This window comes from Giraffa tippelskirchi, chromosome 1 (genome assembly GCF_054371585.1).
Source record: "Giraffa tippelskirchi isolate mGirTip1 chromosome 1, T2T-mGirTip1v1.2.pri, whole genome shotgun sequence".
NCBI lineage: Eukaryota > Metazoa > Chordata > Mammalia > Artiodactyla > Giraffidae > Giraffa > Giraffa tippelskirchi.
Window position 1 is genome coordinate 27,490,513 of NC_137275.1, and position 26,991 is coordinate 27,517,503.

Genomic DNA, 26,991 nt, shown 5'->3' on the forward strand with positions numbered 1-26,991 from the left:
CTCCTTGTGAAAGGACTTCAATTAGTTCTGGGTCTTCCTCTATGCTTAGGGAGATTTGAGTGACTTACAAAATTAGTAAATTTCTGAAGAATGTCTGATTTGGCTTTGTCCTCCAACCTCCAAGAACAAAGTTGTCCAGAGACCGAATTTTCATTTGATCTTCCATGCTGTCCCTGTCAGGTGTTGCTAGGAATTGGAGGTATAATGCTAGGAATTGGAGGTATAAATCTAATTCTGGGGATCAGTTGGCAGGCCTATTTACCCAGTAAGCAACATCAACCGACTTAACTTTATCAGTAATAAAGTGATATTTTGGTCCCCATTTCTATCCTTTATTTTTAACTTGTTCAGAACCTAGGCAAGAAAAGGGGAATTAGTTTACTGGGACCACTTGGAAACTACAACTGATGTCACATTTCACACGAGATAAGTCAGGGGTTGAAGAGACTAATGGCTAATGACTTTGGCAGTTAGGAAGTAATCATAAATCACTATCTTCCTTAATAAAGTCAGTCACAGTTTCTCTAAGGAAGGCAACCGAGGAAATATCTCCATGGGGGTTTCGGTGGGATAATATTAACTACTGCCCCAATCCTTCTTTTGTAAGATTCTCTAAGAATGGAACTATGTCACCCAGAGGACTACAGTGTTTTAGTTGCAAACGTGTAAAACCTACCTTAAAGTAGCTTAAATGAGAATGGCAGGCATGGGAGGGAAAAAAGAACTTGGTGGCCACTTAATTAACGGACAATGGGTTAGTCTATGATCCCAGATTTCAAATGCATCTAGACTCTACTTTCTATTGCCAATATTGCCTTCTTCTTCTTTTTCTATGGGTGTAACTTACTTTGTTATGTTTCATTTATTGCATTTTGCAGATACTGCATTTTTTAAATAAAAGGTTTGTGGCAACTCTGCACTAAGCAAACCTATCAGCACCATTTTTCCTACAGCATTTGCTCACTTTGTATCTCTGTCATATTTTGGTAATTCTCACAGCATTTCAAACATTTTTATTATTACTATATTTGATTTGGTGATCTGCGAAAGTAGTTGTGATGCTACTACAACTCGCTGAAGACTCAGATGATGGATAGTGTTTTATATCAATGAAGTATTTTTTAATTTAAGCTATGTACATTTTTTAAAGACATTAACGGTATTGTACACTTAATAGACTACAATATAGTGCAAAAGTAACTTATAAACACTGGGAAACCAATAAATTCATGTGACTCACTTTATCAGTATTTGCTTTATTGTGGTAGTCTGGAACCAAACCTGCAATACCTCTGAGGCAAACCTGTTTATGGTAAGATAGGTTTGCTCCCTGTTGTGTCAAAGATGGTGAGTGGCAGCTCTAGCCTGATTGTCATACATCACTCTCGAGACTGGCTCAATTCATGCACCTATCTTTATGGCAGAGTAAAAGTCATGTAACTGAGAGCTTTATTCCATAAAAGATAGGAATCTCCTGAAAAGATAGACATACTAAAAGTGTTGTCCACTACATTCTACCCCTTGGCTACTTGGCACCTATACTTGTCCTTTTCTCAGTATGTAGAATTTTTTAAATATCCTGGCCTAGGACTATGTAATTATCCCAGGGACAATTGAAATACTCTCTACTCAGGTAGGAGACATGCCAATATCTCATCCAATTTTTTCATCTTGCTTAGAAACCAAGAGTTCTAGGTGATATGCATTTCTTTTAAACATGTTTGGATGTAGCTCATCACAGTATAGCATGACAAAGATAATTTTATTAGGTATTGGTACATACTGAAGGAAAGTAAGGGCACTCTAATTAGTAGCAGATGAGGTCCTCAGTCAGTTAATATGTCTTGAGTTCGCTCTCTCGAAGATGCTCCCTGATCCCTTGCCCATACATCAGAGGGTATCAGAATTAAGCAAACATAGGTCTTTGTTTGCAAGGCTTTGTAAGTTTTGTCTGAACAAGTCTCTTAAAATCTTAGTTGGTTACTGGTCACCTTGTTTTTTGGTAACTCCATGGTTTAGAAACCAAAACCAGAGATGGTGTGTTAATCTGTTTTCTGTCCCTTAGCAATGTGTTGCAAGGCTGGAAAGCAGTGTTCATGCTCTAGTCAACTAAACTAACTGTGTATTTCCATTTTGGCCTTCGCATCCAATATTATAAGCCGAGGAATGAGTTTAGGGATAATGCAGCTAGAATTTATCTCTGTTCATTTGCCCCCACGTTGCATCTCAGGGAATGGCTACTCACAGTGGGACTAATTTGTCAACAATTGTCAGACAGGATATATACAGCAAGATGCACGAGGTGATCAGGAATCAGGGCTTTTTTCAGGATTCCAGTTATATTTTTTACTAAGTTTTCAACTCTTTACCTCTGTTGCCCTACTTTAGCTCAGAACAGAGAATATGGGTTTTCCAAACCTACAAGATGCAGGTTTGATTCTCAGTCACATAGGTTTCTGAGTACAATCAAAAAGGGGATGTCTGAGAAATACACAATTGTTTCTCCATCCTCAAAGGGGACTGGTTTTAGGACCTGCCACAGACACCAAAATTGCAGATGCTTGGGTCTAGTAGTCAGCCCTCTAGATCTGTGGATTCTAAATTTGTAGATTTAATCACATATGTGGAACTCGCCAATACTGAGGGCCAACTGTATTTATTTAAAAGGGTCAACTGTATTCTTTCTTCTGCATTCCTAATGCTAGCTTGAGCTGAAATGTATCCCTTTCTTGTACACACTCCAATGGAGTGTGCTAATGGACACACTCCAAAACCTGATGTTTTCCTACCAATTCCCCTAAAATGTTAACCTTGATGTAGACATTATCTAAGATCTAAAATTTAACAATTGCTTGCTGGGCTGCAACACATTAAATATCAACAAACCTCCTAGCCAGGGCCAAGGAATCGTTATCAGAATGCAACCCACCCAGACTCACTAGTTTTACATTTCAGGGTATGTCAGTTGTTGACACTGGTATTATTTTATGCACTAGTCAAGATTAAAAACCTAAACCTTGCCATGTTGAGATTTCTTACCCTTTTCCAGTTTAACAGTCTGTTTTGAATTTCATATCAATTTTGGATGCAAGTTTAGAGAATTCAAACTAACATATTATTAGGCTTTTCTCTAAGATTTTATCCTGTTGCTGGAGGTAGGTCCTTCATCATCATGGCATTGTCAGATGGGTATCTGCCTGCTATCTAAATTTGTTGCTCTAAGGTCTACCATTGATACAGTTTGCAATCTAGTCTCTCAAAAAGTGATTGTTTTTTGTCTGCCCTTACTTTAGAATTTATGGGTGTGTCTTAACAGGATCTTCTATCCAATCCATGAACCCAGAGCCTCTGCCAGGAGTTTGAATCATCTTGTACTGCAGCAAGCCTGTGTAAAGCAAATGGGCTCTGTGAATCCAATTTACATACCTCTTATGGAATTCTGTATTTCCTTTTCAGTTCACTGCAGTCAAGGAACATGCAGAAGTGGGAGTGGTTATCAATGCTGCCTGGCCCTCTGCTTAACATATTATGCTGCCATTTCTACTTGACTGAGGTTGCCTGTGTTGGGCAAAGTTCCAGGTGGGAAGCAGGGCCTAAGCCACAGGCTCCCTGCTTTTGAATTCTGAAGTCTTCCTGGCAGTATCCATCCCTTATCGATTAAGGTTTCAACTCTGAGGAGAGAGTCAAGAAACATGTGTCTCAAATCATGAGCACTTTTCCCCCTCTTGCAATATCACTGAAACTGTCTCTACTTTCTTGAAATGATTTCTCAGACAGTTTCATGCCACTTAGCAACCAAAGGCAACAGATAATTTAAGTTTTTGCTTAACTTCAGCCAGAGTGAGGTGCCTTGCTCAATAAAACTAGCCAAAATGTGAGGAGGTCTCTGATTGGCTTCCTTTTGTTAACCTTCCCATTCCTAAACCAATCACCATGACTGAAGGATTAGGGTCCTCTGGTTAGCTTGATTCATGGGCTCACCCCTCTGGTATGAGAGTTAAGGCCAGGAAATGGATGGTTGCACATGGGGTAAGAAGGATAGGTCTATCCTAGTAAGGACAAACTCTCAAATCTCAGTGGGTCACACAAAAGAATGCATACGAACTCTAACACAATAGGCAGGCAGCTACCTTCCAAGTGAAGATTCAGGAAACCAGAATCCTTCCTCCTTGTGACTTCACCATCTTTAACACATGGTTTCCAATACAAATGCTTTAAGTTGCTGGGCAATATGGAGATGCTTGAGGACTTTTCGTGTGACATGTTTTATGTACCAAAGATGCAACAGAAGCACATCACTTTCACTTACATTTCACTGGTTAGAACCTAATTGGCACATCTAATGGTAAGCCTAATTGCAAAGGAGGCTGGAAAATATAATTTAACTGTGTGCCCAGAAAAAGAATCTAGAGCCTGTAAGAGCTCACTATTCTGATAACTAAATATCTATTATATTTCATCTCTCTTCCCACACAAAGAACACATCCTACCCCAATAAAGACAATCTAAAAGTTCTATCTAGTTACTAGGTCAGGCTTAAAGTCTAGTTTTTAGGTAATGTGCAGTCCTCTTCATAAGGTCCAGATGCAACCTATGAATTAAATGCATGAGTTATCTCTAATATCACCCCAAGTTCCAAGGAACATGATGTACAGTTTTGTTGTTGTTCGGTTGCAAAGCCATGTCCAACTCTTTACAACCCCATGGGTTGCAGCAGGCCAGGCTTTCATGTCCTTCACTAACTCCCGGAGTTTGTTCAGACTCATGTCCTTGAGTCAGTGATGCCATCCAACCATCTCATCCTCTGATACACCCTTCTCCTCCTGCCCTCAATCTTTCCCAGCATCAGGGTCTTTTCCAGTGAGTCAGCTCTTTGCATCAGGTGGTCAAAGTATTGGAACTTCAGCTTTAGTATCAGTCCTTTCAATGAATATTCAGGGTTGATTTACTTTAGGATCAACTGGTTTGATCTCCTTGCAGTCTAAAGGACTCTCAAGAGTCTTCTCCAACACCACAATTCAAAAGCATCAATTCTTCAAGCATCAGCTCAGTTCAGTTCAGTCGCTCAGTCGTGTCTGACTCTTTGCGACCCCATGAACTGCAGCATGCCAGGCCTTTCTGTCCATCACCAACTCCTGGAGTCTACCCAAACCCATGTCATCGAGTCAGTGATGCCATCCAGCCATCTCATCCTCTGTCGTCCCCTTCTCCTCCTGCCCCCAATCCTACCCAGCATTAGGGTCTTTTCCAATGAGTCAACTCTTCGCATGAGGTGGCCAAAGTATTGGGAGTTTCGACTTCAACATCAGTCCTTCCAATGAACACCCAGGATTGATCTGCTTTAGGATGGATTGATTGGATCTCCTTGCAGTCCAAGGGACTCTCAAGAGTCCTCTCCAACACCACAGTTCAAAAGCATCAATTCTGCGGTGCTCAGCTTTCTTCACTGTCCAACTCTCACATCCACACATGACCACTAGAAAAACCATAGCCTTGACTAGACGGATCTTTGTTGACAAAGTAATGTCTCTGCTTTTAAATATGCTATCTAGGTTGGCCATAACCTTCCTTCCAAGAAGTAAGCGTCTTTTAATTTCATGGCTGCAATCACCATCAGCAGTGATTTTGGAGCCCCCAAAAATAAAGTCTGACACTGTTTCCACTGTTTCCCCATCTATTTGCCATGAAGTGATGGGACCAGATGCCATGATCTTAGTTTTCTGAATGCTGAGCTTCAAGCCAACTTTTTCACTCTCCTCTTTCACTTTCATCAAGAGGCTCTTTAGTTCTTCTTCACTTTCTGCCATAAGGGTGGTGTCATCTGCACATCTGAGGTTATTGATATTTCTCCTGGCAATCTTGATTACAGCTTGTGCTTCCTCTAGCCCAGCGTTTCTCATGATGTACTCTTCATATAAGTTAAATAAGCAAGTTGACAATATACAGCCTTGATGTACTCCTTTTCCTATTTGGAACCAGTCTGTCGTTCCATGTCCAGTTCTAACTGTTGCTTCGTGACCTGCATACAGGTTTCTCAAGCCTTCTTGATGGTCCAACTCTTACATTTGTACAAGAAAAACCATAGCTTTGCTCTAATACACACCTTTGATGGTAATGTGATGTCTCTGCTTTTTAATACACTGTCAAGGTTTTTTCTTCCAAGGAGCAAGCATCTTTTAATTTCATGACTGCAGTCACCATCTGCAGTGATTTTGGAGCCTAAGAAAACAAAATCTGCCACTGTTTCCATTTTTCCCCCTTCTATTTGCCATGAAGTGATGGGAACAGATGCCATGAATGTAGCTTGTTGAATGTTGAGTTTTAAGCCAGCTTTTTCACTCTCCTCCTTCACCCTCATCAAGAGGCTCTTTAGTTCCTCCTTGCTTTCTGCCATTAGAGTGGTATCATCTGCATATGTGGGGTTGCTGATATTTCTCCTGGCAATCTTGATTCCAGCTTGTGATTCATCCAGTCCAGCATTTCACATCATGTATTCTGCATATAAGTTAAATAAACAAGGTGACGATATACAGCCTTGACATACTTCTTTCCCAATTTTCAAACAGTCCATTGTTCTGTGGCCCACTGTAACTGTTGCTTCTTGACCTGCATATAGGTTTCTCAGGAGGCAAGTAAGGTGGTCTGGTATTTTCATCTCTTTAAGTTTTTCAGTTTGTTGTGATCTACACAGTTGTCTGATCACAACAAACTGTGGACCAAAACGTACAGTGGTAGATCAGAAACAGGTAACTAGAATATGCTCTCATTGGAAAAAGAGAAAACTGTGAGACACTAGGCAATACAGATACATAAAAAGAATGAAATATTGAGCAGGTATTTTGTGATCCATCTACCCCAAGGGTGGAGGAAAGTTTGATGAGATCCCAACTTACTTTCGGAGAGAAACATGTGCCCTCTGTCTTCTATATGGCCTCTGAAATGTTCTTTGTCCATTATTCTCCATGGCCACATCCTATGTGAGTACTGCTGCTGCTAAGTTGCTTCAGTCGTGTCCAACTCTGTGCGACCCCATAGACGGCAGCCCACCAGGCTCCTCTTTCCCTGGGATTCTCCAGGCAAGAATACTGGAGTGGGTTGCCATTTCCTTCTCCATGTGAGTACCGGGGAGCTGTAAATCATTTATGTCCTATTTTCTACTTATGCAAATTTGGGGTTGAACAGTTGCATCACAGGAACAAATTTTAATTGGGTTCATGATCTGATTAGTGGTAAAATTTGTTAAAAGTTTAGTCCTATCAACTATTTGATTCCAGTAACTACACCCAAAGTTCTTGCTTACATAATTGTCAAAAATGATTTACTTTGTTTCCTTGCCCCCATGTTAGTTTTGTAAGAACATCATCCCAGCTATCCTGAGGCCATCTAAAATAATGGTCTTGGATGGAAAGGCCAAAGTCTTGATCTGATCTTTGTTCCGGGACTAAATCTTGACAAGACTGTACTCAAGGCCTCTTCTAGTTTCATATTTTACTCTTACAGGTCTAGAAAAACTCGGCTTTTCCAATCTTTCCAAATACTTTTATGCATGTTCATTTCTGCAACTGTTTCCTGAGCTTATCTTTTTAGTAATATCTTGCTGAAAGTAAAACTCAAAATATAGTATTACTTTGACTCTTTTCAACTATTTCCTCCTATTACTGAGACTGTACTGGGTCACAATCTCAATAGGTAGGTAATATGCTTTTCAATTATCATGGGTAACAGTTTTAAACACCTCTTTTGCCACTGCAAAACATGGGTCTCCTTCCAGTCTCTGATGCCAGTATCTCTAACATCTGCTGCATCATCACCAAGGCAATGTAACATATTTTAGGTTACGGTTTTAGCATACTCCATTTCCAGTACCAATTTCTGGGTTAGTCATGGTCATTCAAGCTCTGGAACATATAAATTCTCAAATCTCAATTTTCTCTCGTACAAGAAGTCCAAAAAGGAGTGTTTCTAATTTGGAAGTATCTGTATTCCAAGTAGTAATTTAGCACCCATGATCTTTCTCTGGCTCTGGCATCTTCAATATACTCACTAGCTTCAAGGTGATGGAGAAGGAGTGAGGATGGAAGGACTTCATTAAGCCTGGAAATGAGCACATCACTTCCACTTACATTTCATAGGCTAAAAGTCAGTTACAAGACCACAACTAACTAAATGGAAGTTGGTAAAATTAGTCTAGCTGTATCTCCAAGAATAAATAATTTTCATGAATGACTCTGCTACAAGGTTCTAAAAGGAAAAAAAAATGCTAGATAAAAGTAACAGAAAGTCGCTCGAGGGGCTTTGTCCATTTCAGTAGGTTCACCCTTATTCTACTAGTTCCAATAAATTAATTATTTCCTTATTATATAAAAGAGTAAGAATTCATTTTCTTCTAAATAATGAGATTACTTAAGAGTATTTTTGATAGTGTGATAGGTGCAGAAATTAGACTGCAGAGAGTTAATAAATGAGATTCAGATAATAAAAAGAGACACTGAACGTAGAGTACTCTTTAAAGCTTGGTTGTGGAAGAAAGGAGATAGAGTGGAAGGACAATTGTAGAGGACCGAAGACAGAAAAGATAAAAGAGAAATACGGGATTGGAACTAGAGAACAGATGACAATTCATCTTTTTTTTTTTTTCTAAGTTTACAATATTGTATTTGTTTTGCCATACATTGACATGAATCCGCCATGGGTATACATGTTTTCCCCTTCCAGAACCCCCCTCCCACCTCCCTCCCCATCCCATCCCTCCAGGTCATCCCGGTGCACCAGCCCTGAGCACCCTGTATCATGCATCGAACCTGGACTGGCGATTCGTTTCACACATGATAATTTACATGCTTCAATGCCATTCTCCCATATCACCCCGCCCTCTCCCATAGAGTCCATAATACTGTTCTATTTATCTGCGTCTCTTTTGATGTCTCGAATACACGGTTATCTTTACCGATTAACTAAATACCATATATATGAGTTAGTATACTGTATTGGTGTTTTTCTTTCTGGCTTACTTCACTCTGTATAATAGACAATTCATCTTATGTAAAAGCAGGGAGTGTTTCATTCCACTGATATTGGAGGAAAGGAAAGATTCAGAAGTATCTAAGTTTCTAGCATTTGGAAAATTGAAGACATTTTTGTCTAATAGCATCAGGCTTCTTGTGAAGCTTGAAGTCAAGTTACATAATTATATGTGGCTGGGATTTAAAGACTGCAAAAGTATTCTAGTGGGTAGGGTGAAAAAGGTGCTTCAGAATATACAAGTAGGAGAGAGGAATCCACCTAAGGTTATGACCTAAATGTGCAGTGTTAAGATATACAATGTACTGGGCTTCCCTGGTGGCTCAGAAGGTACAGAATACATGTACCAAGTCTGAGGTACCTGAGGATGAGGGAGACCTCGATCCCTGGGTTGGGAAGATCCCCTGGAGAAGGGCATGACAACCCACTCCAATATTCTTGCATGAATCCCCACGGACAGAGCAGTCTGGTGGGCTACAGTCCATGGGGTTGCAAAGAGTCGGACACGACTGAGCACCTTAGCTGCACAATACTGTTCTGCACTTAGCAACCACTGTACAAGAGGAACAGGCAGATGGTTAGCACTCTGTGTGCTTATTCACTGCAAAGCCCCTGGAAACAGACTTAAATTTTATAAACTATGCACATAGTAGGCACATGATTTTTTTCTTGAATGAATCGATTTAGTCATTGCCAATTCTGCCATAGTACTCTGCAGACTACTGGCAACTGCCCACATTTCATATGGTATGCCAATGCTAAAGAGAAAAAAAAAAAAGCTAAAAAAATTCAGGCACACTCAGCTAAACTTAGCAGTCTTAAAATGGCAACTATGTCAGCTGAGGCATACTTTTTATCTTGTGCCAGTACATCTGTCTTTGATGTTTCCTTCATTTTCCTTATGCTGCTGTGCTCTTATTGAACCTGAAAGGGATAATTGAGTTCAATAAGCTACGCTATTATTTCAAAAGTCCTGCAAGTTCTTCAGACACCCACAAATAAACTCACAACCCCTATCACAATATTCCTTCTAAGAGATCCACAGATAAGGATGATTACTTATGATGCTTACTTCACATATAAAAGCCAAGAAGGTGATGGAGTGGAAGGACTAAATCGGGGTCATTCACTAAATCGTCTGCAAAGTCAGGCACAGATCCTGCTTTCTTCTCCTGTCTTCAGCCCTTTGGAAACTTTAGAGTTGCAGTGATCTCAGACATCACTTAATCGAACTCCTTATGTTGGTAACACAAGTGTAAACTCAGGTTCAGGAAGTCTATGATCCAAGACTCAAACTGAGGCAAAAGGGGCTCTTTCCTTTATACTACGCCAGCTCTCAAGATCCAAAGCCCTAACTCACCATTTGGCGGTGGAAAAAATGGCCAGGAACGAAACTACGTACGGCAGTCCAGAACCAGGCCCCACCTCCCGGATCAGGCTGTCCGGGCCTCCTGCTAACAAAGCGTCTGGCCCGAGCTTCCGTACTCGCTCCCCACCCGGCCCGGGCTGCTCCTCTCCAGCCCGCCCGCTCGGCCGCCCGCCCCATGCACCGCAGCACCGCCCGCTCGCGGAGGCCGGGGACCCGGCCCTCTAAGTCTCACTTTCGTCTTTCGGCCACCCGCGCGCCACCGCTCAGGCGACGGCTGATGGCGTCACTTGTACTTCCGCCTGCGGCTGCGTTCTAGACACCAGCGAGGAAGGAAGAAGGGAGGTCTGAAGGGCTGTGTGTGGGGGAAATAGCGAGGAAAGAGAAGCGATCCGGGTGCTAGCGGGCGCTACGGCACTCATCGCGGCCCTCCTCTGTCCCCGCCGTCCCCCCCCCCATCGGAAGTCGCCCTAGGCACACTTCCCCCGACTCTCGGTAGTCTCCCCTCTGCTGGATCTCCGGGCAATCGGGTCTCCCTCTTCGCTCCCCCCACCCCCCGCCTTGCTCCCTCACGCTCCCTCCCTCTCCCTCCCTCCCATCGTCAGGTTCCCCGCCCTTAGTATCGCGAGACGAGGTGAGAGCTGGCGGAGCGGCGGCGGCAGCGGCGGCAGTAGAGGTGACCGAGGCGGTGGCGGCGGAGGCGGCACCGATCGCTGTGTCGGCCCCGGTGCGGCCGAAGTCGCGGTAGAGCGTAGCCCCCACGCCCCTCCCCCGTCCGCGCCCTCCCTCTTTCCCCGGAGATGGAGAAGGCGACGGTTCCGGTGGCGGCGGCAGCGGCGGCGGCTGAGGGAGAAGGGAGCCCCCCGGCGGTGGCGGCTGTGGCGGGCCCCCCCGCGGCGGCGGCGGCGGCGGCGGCAGCGGAGGTCGGCAGCGGCATTGGCGGCGGCAGCGGGGCTCGCTCGGCCTCGTCTCCTCGTGGGATGGTGCGAGTCTGCGATCTGCTCCTGAAGAAGAAGCCGCCGCAGCAGCAGCACCACAAGGCCAAGCGTAACCGGACTTGCCGACCCCCTAGCAGCAGCGAAAGCAGCAGCGACAGCGACAACAGCGGCGGCGGTGGAGGCGGAGGCGGCGGCGGCGGCGGCGGAGGCGGCGGCGGTACCAGCAGCAACAACAGCGAGGAAGAAGAGGACGACGACGACGAGGAAGAGGAGGTTTCTGAGGCAAGGGCCTGCCTTCAAAGGAAGGAGGGAGGAAGGGAGTGTAAAGGGTCGGGGCCAAAGGTGGGAGGGGACTTGCGAGGGGACAGATGCCTGCGGGCTTGATCTGTCTTCGGGGCCAGGCTTTCCACCGCTCGCTTTCTTTCCCGGGCCGAAATCGTGAGGTGTGGACATGTGGGGGAGGGTAGCTGACACGTGGGGGTGGGAGGACCGCAGAGTCCACAGACTTGGTGCACAGCACGTTACCCTGGCAGGGTTCACACGTTTAAGGATGGAAGGAATTGGTTAGATTCACTGTGTGCACACCCGGCGGGGTCGACCTCAGGCCAGTAGGGCCCTATTACTCCTGGGGCGGGGGCGGGACCAAAGCGGGAGGGGTAAGATAATAGGTAGGAGAGTCTCTTGGGGAACGATTAGGAGGTTGGTAGATTTCTCCCACTAGAGAGGTGGAGGGGAGCAGTTTGAGGGGGAGGCAAGCTTGTAATGGACTGAGAGCTAAGTATTTGTGTATGTGAGAGACACGTGAGAAGCTGTACTTTTCCATACTGTTCTGCTGCAGGTCCCCCCCCCCCCCATAATTGTGGCTGCTGAAGTCACCTTCACTTCCTCGATCTTTCAAAGATTTTGGATGAACTGATCTTATATCCATTTACGTTGATATATGACTCAGTGGATGAAAAACGTATTTGATCCTTACATGTACATACTCATACATTTTCAAATGCTTCCTTGGTGAGGAAGAATTAAGCTAGGCCCTGTTGCTTTCCAAAGAATGTGGAGCAGCCTAAGAGGCTGCTTGGGAGCCAGGCTTGGTTGTGGCGAGTTGGAATAGGAAGAAGGCCTCTTGGTCTGTCCTAGTGATCTGGTTTCATAACTGTTTATAATTTTTCCTGGGTTCACAGACAGGCGGCGTTGCAGGCCCTCATTCTTCAAAGAAGGCATTTAACCAAAAGCTGAGTAAAACATACCATACTGAGAACAAGCTAAGAGTTAGCCTTACTAGTTAGCAGGTCTTTTGTAACTCTCTTGTCTGCTTCCTGAAATTGAAGCTAGAAATTCTGGATCTGAAGAAAGAAGTTGTAACTTAAGGCAACAGAGGGAAAACCGCTTTTTAAAGGCTGATTATAAATTTAGTTATAAGAGAGAACAACTGAATTATCTGAAAGTACCACTTGCCATTTATTCTTTTCCACAAACACAGCTTATTTTGATACAAGGCTGGGTTTTTTGAAAATTGCATTATTGGAGCTTGGGTTCCCTAATTTCAAATAAAGAAATAACCTTTTGAAGAATTTGAGACTTGTCTATTAGTAGAAGACCAGATTCTCTTTCACCTCAAACTGACTGAAGTTATATCTGAAGAGATGTAATTGTTGAAGTATGTATACCAAAAAAAATGGACACTTGCTACTATTTTGTTTAGCCTACTGAATTCCAAGGGTACATTTGTATTGATAGATTTTGTATTGACGTAGTTGAATGTTTCAGAATAGTGTGTAGCTCAGCTTGCATATGAAACAGTGAAAAAAGGATAGAACAAGATCCTTCCTTCCAGTAAAATCTGTTATGTTAGTTAGAACTCTTTAATTGCATTATTTTTACAGAGATGAGAAAACATTTTAGAGATAATCTCATCCAACCTTCTTATTTTAAAAATGAGGATAAAGAATTTTTTTTTTTTTTAAGAAGCAACTGACAGTGGTGGTAGCAACAAAAGTGGAGATCAAAGTTTTGTGCTGATTCAGACGAGTATACTTTTCATTACAATTTAGTCCCTGTATTCCCCTCCTGACCTCTTTCAAAAAATAGGCAGTCCATTGCAAGCTAACACAGTCAAACAGCTTATGCAAAATACCCGTATTTTATTAAAATTTTAAATTCTATAACAAAATATCAAGTTCTGGTTTGGAACTTAATATCAAGTTGAGTGTAGTACTTACTGAAATATTATTATTCTCTAAACTTTACATACCTAGATAGTTCTGTCCGTTGGAATTTGGCTATAATAAGCAAAAGTTAGTAATTCATTAAATCATGTAGAATAGGCTCAAGCTTGTAGGTGTGTTAGTTTTGTAAGTTGGGTTTGGTTTTCCTTGGAAAATAGGAGTGATATATGTTGACTGATCAATTAGAGAAGTGTTTTCCTTATTTTTAATATGCTTTATTCTGTCTTCTGTCCAGCAGTATAAACAATGGGTTTGTCATTTGTTACGGAAATGAGTCAGGAGAAATAAGTGGAAGAAAGCACAACCATTAAAAATAAATCTGTATAGGTACGTGATGAAGGATAAGCAGACAGAAGTACGGTATGTCTCTGCACCTGCCTCCATCCTTGACCAAGATAAATAAATAAACCTAGTTATCAGTATACATTATAAGCTAAATGGATGAGTTACGCAGTGTTTTTTGTTTCACTACCATTTCATCGACATGTCAGCAGAACTTTAACTTTACAAGGCTAGGAAATCTTATGGCTAATAGTTGTACTTAAGTCCTTTCTCTGATTCACCCTGTTATTTGCTACATGATGAAAAATATGGATTGCATCTTTGAGATTATCCTTCAGATAAAAATCATCAAAAGGTTATAGTTTTGGGGTTATTTAACCTGAAAAAGTGGAGGATAATATAACAAAAAATATTATGTTTACTTTGATGAAATCCTAGCTGGATATTTTATATATTTGCTAAAAGAGGGAACATTGGAAGGAAAGGAGATTCGATTTAAATAAAAGCTTTATTTGAATGTTTAAGAAGAAGAATCTAACTTTTTCTAAATGTTAATGTAGGTTATTGAGAATTGGATTTTCTCTTCAGTGTTTCAGAATGGGATAACCATGTTGTAGATAATTTGTGCAACTTCAGATACTCCTTTACCCACCTCCCCAATGTGATGCAAAACCTTAGATCAAAAATTGAAAATTATAATAATTCTGTCAGCTTTCAATGAGTGACTGACCAATATGGAAAATAGATGGAAATGTATTTCCTAACATAAAAAGTCTGATGCAGTTTAACTTGAATAGTATAAGATAAAATTATTGAAATTGCAGGAGTTGATATTCCATTTCAGAAACAACATTACATTCTGTTGAACCTATTTTTAAATGTTATTAAATGGCATCAGTGTTTGCTAAAGCAGAATTCAAAGGGGAAAAAGCTTGCTATTAAAGGTAGAACTCATGTTCAAAAGTAACATTTTTGTTAAAGATGCATAAAATATAATACAGTAGGAGTTGATCAGAATTCCATCTATATTTGGTAGGTAATTTGAGGTTTTAAATTTAAATAACAAACCTAGTGAAGATATTTCAGACAACAGGAGCCCAGTAAATAAGTTAGGACTTACTTATTCATTCACTTTTGAAAGGATTTGCAAGGCCAGGGAGCATCTGTTTATAGACAGACATCAAAGAGTAGGGTTGTTTCAGAAGTAGATTACGTTTCCTCAAGTTCACTTCCAAATCTTTTTGTTAGTTTTTTCATAGAAAAATGCCAAGTTCCTTTGTTGTTATGGTAGAATCCCAGATTAGCCCAGAGAAGACAAAGCAGTATTTGTAAATAAGATGGTAAGATCTTTGAGAAAGTAATTCTGTCATAATTATCTTGTCTCCTATTCTACTTGAGCATAGTACTTAATAAAAATTTTTTCAGTAAATAACTAATAACTAAGGAAGATCCGGAATTCATTTAGGAAACCAGGAGTAGGTATAGAGTTCCTTCCTTCTTGGATCTGTGGCTGACCAATAACTGAAGTTTGGATTTTAACAACTTGCAATCACTTAATTACTTCTGTTAGTAATGGTGATCTCATAGGTATTAAGGCAAAGCCATTTAAACCAAGACATTGATTGTTGATTGCCTGATAAGTACCTAAAGATAGATTTATATTTATCAAATTGAGCACCTTAGATATATTTACATTTTAAAAGCATAATATGAATTATTATTCAGTACCAGTCTAACGTAATGGTTAAGGGCAGGAATGGAGCTTGAATTCATACCCTTGATCCATCACACACATTTGTAATCTTGGGCAAGTTACCTAATGTCTCTCTGGTTTCCTCATGTTTAAAAGATGATAATAGTAGATTCTACCTTACAGCATTGTTTTGAGAATTAAATGAGTGAATACAATTTTCATATATTCCCGTTTTCACCGTAATTCTATGGTGTCATCATATTTGTTTCATTATTCATAAATGTTTGTAGTTTCTATTATATAGGAGGAATTTTGCTGTATTAAGTAAGTAACAGTGAGCAAAACTTTTTTAAGACACACTGATTTAAAATGCACCAATGATTAAATATAAGTTTGAGGAAGTATGAGAGTGAAAGCAAATGGTTAAATGTATATCCCGAATGAAGTATGATAAGTATACAAATGTTGGGAGGAGATATTCATCATATTCATTTAAAATGCAAAGATACAGGGTTAAAAGGGTTTTAGATAACTTCATCAGGGCCACATAGCTGATAAGTGGCAAAGTGGAACTTAACCTTTGATTCAAAGCCTGCCTATTCATTCATATATTCATATGCTCTGTTATGCTGTATGATGTTGAGTACAACTTCATCTGATGTTGACATATCAGGTAAAGTTAAAACAAATTCAGATGACATAGGGGAGGATACTTTTTGGTAGTATGGCAGTTACTGAAGACAAATTAGCTACCCTGAATATTGCTTTTCTTGTCTATAAAGTTGGTGGGTTGGGAGGAGAAATACAGAGAGCACAGATAAGTATATTCACATTTTCACCATTTAGAATTAGCAGTTAACATAATGAAGCTTTATAGTGAAAACCACCTCCTCTACTGGCAATCTTTTGCTTCTCCCTGCCTTTTAAGGCTTAAGCATTTCAAGGTTATCTTTATTAAGCTAAGAAAAAAAAAATCCTTTTAAATAGGCGATGTTAAGTTGGGGTCTGGATAAGCTGCAAATACCCTGGAGTTAAATAAACCCAAGATTTTGTTGAAGGTGCTTATATATATTTTTTCTTTTTTCTTTTCTTCCCTTCACCTATAGTATGTGTGTAAAACTTTCGTTAGATACCATATTCAGAGAAGTATTTGACTTCCCTCCCTCCCACCTTGTTAATTTGAAACATTCTTACTGCAGTGGTTGTAGGAAATCAGGCAAGCGTTTATACGGATTGTTTAGAATTGGGAAACTTGTTTCTAAGGTACTGTGGTAATGAAGAAGGCATATTTGTGTTGTGAAGTAGGAGATCCAAGATTTATTTGTTCTTTCTGGTTAATTAACACTATGCCTACTCTCCTCTTAAATCCTTATATTTTGCCTTTAAAGTGATGAAACGCTTTTATCTAGTCTGCTGTGTTCTGTCAGACCTGAAGATAGAAACCCTTGTCTTACGCATCTCTTTATCTCTACTGTATTCTACCGTACTATACCATGTGTGTTATATAGTAAGTCTTAGCATCTTACCTTTGTCAGGTTTTGGTGAAGTCGGATCTCTGAAGTAAAAATAGTTTGTAAATATATCTTCTTTAGTCACTTACTCTGGAAATGTTTGGGACCTCAAATCTTAAGTCTTAAGGTTATAGAACTTGGTTGCCACTATTTATGGTGGACCCCTGTCAGATGCTTTTATTAGATTATAATTATTCAGTTTAGTCTAGTCATTAACCTCACCAACTTAATTGGAATTAGTATTTTAAAATTTTCGATGTGGAATAATCATCAAAGCAATATGTTTTGACTCCCAGAAATTCACTGGACTATTTGCTAGTCTGCGTCTACTGATATCCAAAGTAAACCAGCTGTTGACTAGCAGGTCAATTTTTAGGTCCTTGAAACAGTGTGTTTGCACTCTGACTGTAGTTTTTTCTGCATTTTTGTAAGGATAATTTAGTGGGTTAGGAAATGTGGATGTAATGAGCATCCTTATAATTTTTCAATACTTTATTATAGATGAAAAGGAATTTTCACTTAATAATGATATGTGAATTCAGTTCAGTTCACTCGCTCAGTCGTGTCCGACTCTTTGCAACCCCATGAATCACAGCACACTAGGCCTCCCTGTCCATCACCAACTCTTGGAGTTTACCCAAACCCATATCCATCAAGTTAGTAATGCTATCCAACCATCCCATCCTCTGTCGTCCCCTTCTCCTCCTGCCCCCAATCCTTCCCAGCATCAGGGTCTTTTCCAATGAGTCAACTCCTCGCATGAGGTGGCCAAAGTATTCGAGTTTCAGCTTCAACATCAGTCCTTCCAATGAACACCCAGGACTGAACTCCTTTAGGATGGACTGGTTAGATCTTCTTGCAGTCCAAGGGACTCTCAAGAGTCTTCTCCAACACCACAGTTTGAAAGCATCAATTCTTCGGCACTCAGCTTTCTTCATTGTCCAACTCTGACATCCATACATGACCACTAGAAAAACCGTAGCCTTGACTAGACGGATCTTTGTTGACAAAGTAATGTCTCTGCTTTTAAATGTGCTATCTAGGTTGGTCATAACCTTCCTTCCAAGGAATAAGCGTCTTTTAATTTCATGGCTGCAGTCACCATCAGCAGTGATTTTGGAGCCCCCAAAAATAAAGTCTGACACTGTTTCCACTGTTTCCCCATCTATTTGCCATGAAGTGATGGGACCAGATGCCATGATCTTAGTTTTCTGAACGTTGAGCTTTAAGCCAACTTTTTCACTCTCCTCTTTCACTTTCATCAAGAGGCTCTTTAGTTCTTCTTCACTTTCTGCCATAAGGGTGGTGTCATCCACATATCTGAGGTTATTGATACTTCTCCCGGCAATCTTGATTCCAGCTTGTGTTTCTTCCAGCCCAGCGTTTCTCATGATGTACTCTGCATATAAGTTAAATAAGCAGGTTGACAATATACAGCCTTGACGTACTCCTTTTCCTATTTGGAACCAGTCTATTGTTCCATGTCCAGTTCTAACTGTTGCTTCCTGACCTGCATACAGGTTTCTCAAGAGACAGATCAGATGGTCTGGTATTACCATCTCTTTCAGAATTTCCCACATTTTATTGTGATCCACACAGTCAAAGGCTTTGGCATAGTCAATAAAGCAGAAATAGATGTTTTTCTAGAACTCTCTTGCTTTTTCAATGATCCAGCGGATGTTGGCAATTTGATCTCTGGTTTCTCTGCCTTTTGTGAATTACTGCCTGCTGATACTACTTATATTTTTCTAAGGACCGATAGGGGGCACCAACGTCCATGGTAGCCTATGCCAAATATGACTTCTTTCAGCTTTCACCTTTTGAAAAAAAAAGTCATTAGGGAGTAGAAGGTGGTGGGTAAATATGAATACTCCTTCTAGTCCCTGGAACCTTACCTTTATGGTAGAGTTGTACCTATCGACTTGCCACCCAGAAGCAAAATACCGTTTCTGACTTACAGTGTTTTTACTTCTTAACTTTTTTTTTCTTTTGTCTTTAGAAACTATTTTTATCCAGTCAGAGTGGAAGTGGAATTGTGGAGCATTATAGGTATTATTTTATCATGATTTGTAATTTGGGGTTTTAATTATTGAAAGGGGACATGCTGGAAGTTTTATCTTCCCCAAAAATGCTGTGAAAAAAATCGATATAGACCTAATTATTGAAAGTATAACTTCGGTTGACTTCTGTCATCCTGTGAAACTCATAAACATTACCTGATCTTTTTAGAGTTGGCTTTTTAAGTTTATTTCAGGGTGAAACTAGAGGTAAAAGAGGGTCAAGTAGAAAAACGTGTAAAGATCACAGTACTTTACGGATTCTTTCTAGAGCTGATATTGTTTTTATAAGTAATTTTGACATATAATAAAAACTCTCTCAAAGTATGCAGATAATGTTGAATTGTGCTGATGGAAATGGACAACAAGATTATTGAGAATAGATTAAAAAGGTTAAATACGGTTATATGAGTTGGGTAAAAAATGAGCTGTTTTGATTAAATGGTCTGAAACAAAGCCTGCTTTTTTAGTAAAAGTACAGCATAATGTTGAACAAGATTAAATAAGGTTTTGGAGATAACCAAAATCATAATTCTTACTTTAAATAATAGTAAGGTACATCTGCACAAAATAGGTTATATATGTTTCTGTCTGCTGTAACATGAAAATGAAATGATGACCAAAACTAGGGAAGTTCTAAAGTGAGAGCTGAAAAATGATTGGTGGATTAGGGATGGATTCCATGATCAAGGAGGACTGCAGATTATAGTTACATTCTCATTACTCTTGTTACTTAAAGTTTCAATTAACCAGTAACTCACATAGAGTCACAAAGTGAAGAAAATGTGAGGTGTATTAGATAGTGTTAGTTCAATTTTGAAAATAAGTAAACTCATTTCTTGAGATAATTTGAAAGTATAGACTAGACGTGGCAAATATATGAAACTAGTTTGTAGCTACGCATCTCTAGCAGGGCATATTCTCCTCTCAAGCTATCATTTACTCTCATTTAATCTTTCATTTTTTTAATCCTCCCTTCCCCCAATAAAAAAAGAACAGAACAGAAAAGAAAAAAAGAAAAGTGAAGAAATAAAGACCTATCCTAAAATTAATTCTTGGTCTGGTTTTTCCTTGTGAATTGTTTTTCAATTAAAGAACCTTTGAATGAAAAATATTTCAGAGAGATCTGCAGAAAATTGGTCTTGTCAGTTTTGAATTTGGAATGCTGCTAAGTTGCTTTAGTCGTGTCCGACTCTGCGACCCCATAGACGGCAGCCCACCAGGCTCCGCCGTCCCTGGGATTCTCCAGGCAAGAACACTGGAGTGGGTTGCCATTGCCTTCTCCAGTGCATGAAAGTGAAAAGTGAAAGTGAAGGCGATCAGTCGTGTCCGACTGTTAGCGACCCCATGGACTGCAGCCTACCAGGCTCCTCTGTCCATGGGATTTTCCAGGCAAGAGTACTGAAGTGGGTTGCCATTGCCTTCTCCAGAATTTGGAATAAAAAAACGTTAACATGAAGTTCTATTCCTTTTCTTCTTTCCTGTTGCCCTAAACCTGAAACCTGAGAAGAAAAGGACATCTTATGTTTGTGTTATACCAGGTCTATTTCACTTCTGTCTTTGACCTCAATATTGTCTTTTTCCTTCTCTGTGCCATGTTTCTCTCTCGTTTTTTATGTGAAGTTAATAACAAAACTAGTCCTGTTGCAAAGCCTCTAGTGTAGTTCTTTCTCATGTGAGATTCAATGTAGGAGTTAATTCTTTTACTTGCCGAACATTTATTGTATATCTACTACATGTGGCTGTTTTTAGTCTATATTGTAATAATCTCAATCATTTCCTTCTCAGTGGATATGAAAGTTAGCCATATTTAAAATCATAGCTGTATGCATTATAGTTAGTAAAACTTTTAAACTTGCATACATGAAAACTTAGCACAGTGTTGGAATTCTGTTTTCTATGATTTTTAGAAGATAGGTATCACTATTAGTATATTTTTCTAAGTTTTTTTTTAAGACGCATTATTGAGACCTAGCATAATCACTTAGGAATTATGAGGATTTTGAAAACACTGAGACATTATTCCCAGCTTCATGAAATTTAAATCTCATTGAGACAAAATTAATAATAATTAAAAACTGTGAGGATGGTTTTAATCCTGTGTAATTACCTGGAAGTCTAACATTTTTCAGTGTATCTGTTTGCTTTTAGAATTGGTCTCATAGAGATTGTTCTGTTTTTGCATACCAATGGGGTGGACTCTACATCTTTTATGAATGTCTCTTAGAATACTCGCTAATTCTTGGTATTATGCTCTTTTTTTTTAACAATGAGATCTGTATGTGACTTTTTTATAGTGTCCTAGACTACTAAGTTACACCAAAGAATCATCCACTCTAATTTGACCTTGAAGATTTTGTGGTAAGAAAAGAGGTAGCTATACTAGTATGCTTATGGTTGCTGCAGGTAGAGATGTGTAAAAATATGAAAAATTTAATTACAGAACAGTGCAGAGTGCAACGTTAAATATCTTTTAAGTTAGATTTTAAATGCAGTGTTTATATAATTGTTTTTATTCATTTCCTAAGTTGTGTCCAATTCTGCAACCCTACGGACTGCAGCACGCCAGACTCCTCTGTTCCCCACTGTCTCCTGGAGTTTACTCAAATTCATGTCCATTGAGTCAGTGATGCTTTGAGTTTCTATAATTAAGTGTACATATTTGTAGACACTTACACATATTTGTTGGAAATTTGGCAAAATCAAAGAAATCTGAGAAATACAAAAATCATTTATAATCCTCTTTCCAGAATTAATCATTATTATTTGAAATCATCTTTGCATTCTTTTTCCTTCATGTGTATTAATCAAATTTTCATACAAAGCAGAGCTGTCACTTAAAAATTTTGTCTTCTGTGTTTCATTTGTGATCATTCTTAGAATATATCAGTTAAGGAGATATCTTCATACAATGATTACATATTTATTTAGCTGTAAGAACTAGTGATACATTCATACTTAAAAAAAATGTCTTCTAATACATAAAGGTTTTATCCAACACTTAGAGTAAATACTGCTAGTTTCATGTATGTCAAATGTTTTAGTTTCTTTCTTGGTGAGAGGAAGTGAATGAGAGAGAAGGTGTGAGTGTGGGTATGTGTGTGTTGAGGGGTGTGTCTGAGAGTATATTAAGATTTGACTTGTTCTCATTTACTTATGAATGTTTCGTAGTATGATGTTTGTAACTTATTTGATCTTTTATGTTGGTAGACATTTAGACTGTTTTCAGTACATTGCTATGCATATACATTGCTGAAGCGAACATTCTTTTACCATTATTTTTGAGTACAAAAGTATTTCTTTGGAATGGATTCCTGGAAATGGAATTTGAGGGCGAGAATTTATTCACATGTTATGTTTGATAAATTCTCTCATTTTACTTCTTTCAAAAATGTGTAAGAATGATACTGGATTTGATCATCTTAGTTTTTAAAATCTGTTAAATAAAAATTAGTGTTTTGGTTTTGTCTTCATTTTCCTTATTACTGTTGACATTGAGCAAATTTTCATGGTTATATTTTATTTGGATTTATTTTGAAAATTTCCTCTTTTATCTTTATTATTCTACTAGAGTTTTTTTTTTTTTCTTTAGTGGTGTGTGGTTGTATTTATATTTATGGCTATTAATCCTTCATGGTGTCATTTGTTACACATATTCTCTATCAGTTTACAGTATTTCTACAATGTAGAAAATTTTCTGTTGTTTTGTAATAAGTTGTTCTAGAAATATGACTTCTAGAGACCTTCTTTACCCCGATATTTAAACAAAATTTCTTAAATATTTTCTTTTGATATTTCTGACTTTTTTCCTCAAAGATACATGGATATCTTTTTTGGATATAGTATTTAATTGTTTCATTAGCATTTGACCCTGTTGACCAATCCTTGTCTCTTAAAAAGTACTGTTCTCTTTGCTTATGTAATACCACCCTCTCCTGTTTTTACATTACTAGCTGGCTTTTTTTGGTCTTATTGCTTCGTCCTGCCTCCTTCATTGTATATCCTTTGGTTATTTGGTACCACATTGCTCTTCCTGGACCTTTTTCATCTTGTATCTGCTCACTTCTTAGGTGTTTTCATCTCATTTTGTGTCTTTATATATGCAGTTGCTAATGACTCAAGTTTATGTCTCCGATTTAAACCTTCCTTCTTGAGTACCAGACTGAAACTTCTGACCACTTAACAATTGTACAAACCTTTCTTCCACTGCATAGTCTTCTTTCTCAAGAGAATCAATCCAGAGTCCTAGCTGGAAACTACATATAGGTCACAGTGTAGGATATCTACATAATGCGTTTCTCCTTAATTCAGTCCAGTTGTCTGTAAAATAAACAACATTATCTATCCTTCTTTTGCTCAACCCATTGTATAGTGGTGAGTAGGAACAGAATAATCATAATAATAGCTTCTTTGGAGAAGGAAAGAATAAGTAAGACCACAGTCATTGGTCCGTAGTAATAATGAAATCCTTCTGGACAGGAGAAAACTACCCTGGCAGCTATGTAAAATCCTTGATTAAACTCTTGGTTTTGCTCTATAGGAGGAATGCCTTTTTGACTGTTGTGTGTATCCTTGGCTTTGTTCTTAGGTGATTCTTCTTTTTATCTTCTTTTGCCTCATCTGAAGTAGTAGGTATTTGAGAGTGTGACATTCCTAAGATTGCAAAGTTTTATAGCACCATACCAGTTGGCATACATTTAGAGGCTGCAGGGTTACTTAAAGTTCAGTTATAGAGTTTTATAGGCCAGTAATGTGGTTTGATGGTAAAAGTCAAACATTTAGTTAATCGATTTCTAAGTCAGCCTGTGATACTAACTACAGCAGAAGATCTCTTTTTGTTATATTTTTTGAAATCAGCTCATTCTCTTCTCTCTCTACTAGACTTTTTCCTTTCTCCCTATGTTACCTGGCTTCCTCTAGGGCATCTGAAATATTCAGCTCAGGTGACATATCAGTCAAAGTTTAACTAGAGAGGCAGAACGAGTAGATTTATGTATGTTAGATAGGTAGGTAGGTAGGTATTAAGAGCTTACAAGGAATTGGCTTACACAATTCTGAGGGCTGGCTAACAAATAAGAAATTTGTAAGGTAAGGAGTTGGTTAAGAGCTCACCCAAGCTGGACCCCACGGGCATATGCTGAATGTGTTGTTCATAGACAATTAGAAAAGGAATATCCGGCAAAGGGATACCAGTTATAGACTCAGTATTTGGAGTCACACTCGTCAGGAAGAACCCGATCGTTTACAAGCTCATCCAATTTAGGCTCAGTAAAGGTGATCACTCTGGCTTAAAAATATCAACTTATTAGGAACTTTAACTATATCTGTAAACCCCCCCCCTGCAATCCCAAAGAGCAGCACCTAGACTATTGTTTGAATAACTGAGAGAAAGTATTTACAAAGTGACTGTTGCCCTTCTTTCCTCTTAGTTTTCCCTAACCAACTTGACACATCAAAAATCATCATGGGTGGGAAAGCAACACTCTTTACCTATCTTTGCTATATCTGACAAAGAATCTTTGAGGTCACAAAGTTAACTCTTGGTATTTGGAATGCCAAGACACTTGCCTTTCCCATACCCAAGAGACCTCCAGATTACTGGGCTCTTACAGGGTAGAGTTTGCTACTGAGAGATCTTCTCTCAGTGGCACTATTTTCATATCTATCTCTGCTTACAAACTGCTTAAATTCATAGGTGAGTTGCTGTTTTTAGTCATTCATTAAATAGCTAACACATCAGTGTCTTTAGTTTTTATAACTGCTTTTCTTATAGCCCCATACCTGGTAGTTAGGTGATTTGTCCTACTCATTATTGTAGGCAAGAGTTTTACAAAATGGTTTTGCTTCTGCATAACAGAGGTTGCTAGGTTCCCAGCCTGAAATATGCTTCCTTGCCACCTATCTTCTAAGCCTTATCAGAGTTTTTAGAAATTTATTATTGCAGCATTCCACTTCTAAATTTTTGATTAGTTACAGTATAGGATAGGTTAGTTGAACAAAGAGACTCCAAAATACATGAAGTTCAAGCAAGGTAGATTACGTGATAACCTGGGGGTAGTCCTTCAGGTCATTTTGTGTATCTTAAGTTTCTGCTCTGTTGTTACACCATCACTTAACCTGGGCTGTCTAGTATGGTAGTGAGTGCTTGAAATGTAGCTACTACAACTGAGCGTCTGTATTTTTAATTTTATTTAACTTTAATTAATTTAAATAATCGTTTGTGGCTACCATATTGGAGAATGAAGGTCTAGAACATTTCTGTCATCGCAGAAAGTTTTATTGAACAGCCCTGCCTTAGAGTATTAACTCCATCTGCGAGGTCTGCTCCTTGGCTGACCAGCATTGTGTTCGTGTTTCACCCTATTATTACCTGAACTGTTTTCCTCGGAATTCATGCTGAAGCCCTAAACCCCAGAATCTCAGGATATAGTTATATGTAAAAATATGACTTTAAAAAGGTAATTAAAGTTAAGTCAGGTCATATGGATGTTCTCTAATCCGGTCTGACAGGCATCCTTAGAAGAAGAACTGTGGACATAAAAAGAGACACCAGGGATGTGTGCATGCAGAGAAAAGGCCATATGAGGACACAGTGAGATGACCATCTCTAAGCTAAGGAGAGAGGCCTTAGAGGCCTACTGATACCTTGATCATGGACTTCTAGTTTTAATAACTGTGAGAAAATAAACTGCTGTTGTTAAAGCCACCCAGTCTATATATTTTGTAAGGCAGCCCTAGCAAACTAATACGTAGCCCATGAGAAATAAGCAATAGAAAAATGAGCACAGATAACTTCCTTATGAGGAATTGACCAAGAAATTGCAAACATAACTTCATGTTATATCCTATTGGCCAGAACTTAATTATGCATCTATACCTAAGACCTAGCTCTTGCTCTGTGGCCATTATACCCAGATATAACTTGTGGGAGAAGTGTTTTACTAAAGGAAAAAAGGGAATGTGGATATTGAAGATAATTAATATCTTATACCAGTATAATTTTAGGATTACATTGTTCTTATGGCTAGCAATATAAGAAAAAAAGTCACTCCTGGTTCCTGAAAAAATCTTTTTGGCCTTGCTTGGGTCACATCTCCATTCCTGAACCAGCAGCTTCAACTGTGGAAGAAGATTTTTGTTCAGACCTCAATCATGTCTTTTCCACTCCATCTAAGATGTAGACTAGGAGAGGTTGTTCCCACTTGAGCCTCATGAAGTGGTTTCCCAAAAAGACTGTTTCTGTTGCCAAAAAGGTGGTGTAGGAGAATGGGAAGGGAAAGGGTATTGGACATAAGACCTCCAAATTAGACCTTGAAACTTCCTACCTTACTCCATCTTTGCTGCCATTACCTTGGCACTTGTTATTTTCTTACTTAGACTTCATATAGAAGCTTCCTAATTTGATCTTGCTCTCTCCTCTTGTCTACCATATTCCACTTATTATTCATGCAACATTTAGGCTAGTCTTTCTGAAATGTAAATTATTGTTTGATTTCTCATTGCTCTTAAAGCCCAAACTTCTAACTTGTCTGTAAGGTTTTGTATGCCTACTCCTTGTTTCTAGCCTCATTTTGTATCACTTTCAGTGCATTCTAATCACACTGACCTTTTTCTTAAAACATGTGGACTTTCTCACTTGGGGTCTATTTACTTTCTTTCTAGGATGGTCTTCACTTGGCCCTTCATTTCTTCTCATCTTTTAGGTTTCACCTTAGATATCCTTCTCTGTACAGGATTGTTTGCAGGAACTTTTCTCCTCTACTTTTTTCCACCTTCCCTTTCAGTTTTCTGCATGTACCTGGGTAGATTTAACTGGGGTGAGAAATAGAAAGCTCTGTAGCTCTTTGACAAAGCTTTATTAGTATTAAATACTTCAGTGGACTCATATCTGTTTCTTA

The 26,991-nt window shown here is 39.2% G+C and overlaps 2 protein-coding genes across 19 annotated transcripts in view; one reads left to right on the forward strand and one right to left on the reverse strand.

Moving 5' to 3' along the window:
- The window catches only part of ALB (albumin), a 141,967-nt gene extending 131,292 nt beyond the window's left edge, over positions 1-10,675 (reverse strand). For 3 of the 10 annotated variants that reach the window (XM_081586830.1, XM_081586898.1, XM_081586859.1), the window contains exons 1-2: positions 10,623-10,675; positions 3,427-3,671 (exon numbers count right to left, since the gene is read on the reverse strand). The gene's annotated coding sequence lies outside the window, so the exon portion shown is untranslated. Of the gene's footprint in view, positions 1-3,426; positions 3,672-6,893; positions 8,513-10,093 lie in introns of those variants that run through there. The other 7 variants (XM_081586820.1, XM_081586841.1, XM_081586890.1 and 4 more) reach the window with 5 other exon arrangements.
- A 338-nt stretch (positions 10,676-11,013) lies between these two features.
- ANKRD17 (ankyrin repeat domain 17) overlaps positions 11,014-26,991 on the forward strand; it is a 180,789-nt gene continuing 164,811 nt past the window's right edge. For all 9 annotated transcript variants that reach the window (XM_081586784.1, XM_081586786.1, XM_081586770.1 and 6 more), the window contains exon 1: positions 11,014-11,607. Coding sequence is in view for 7 of the 9 variants with exons in the window: in XM_081586770.1 (XP_081442896.1) it covers positions 11,188-11,607 (420 nt within the window). In the remaining 2 variants the exon portion in view is untranslated. The remainder of the gene's footprint in view (positions 11,608-26,991) is intronic.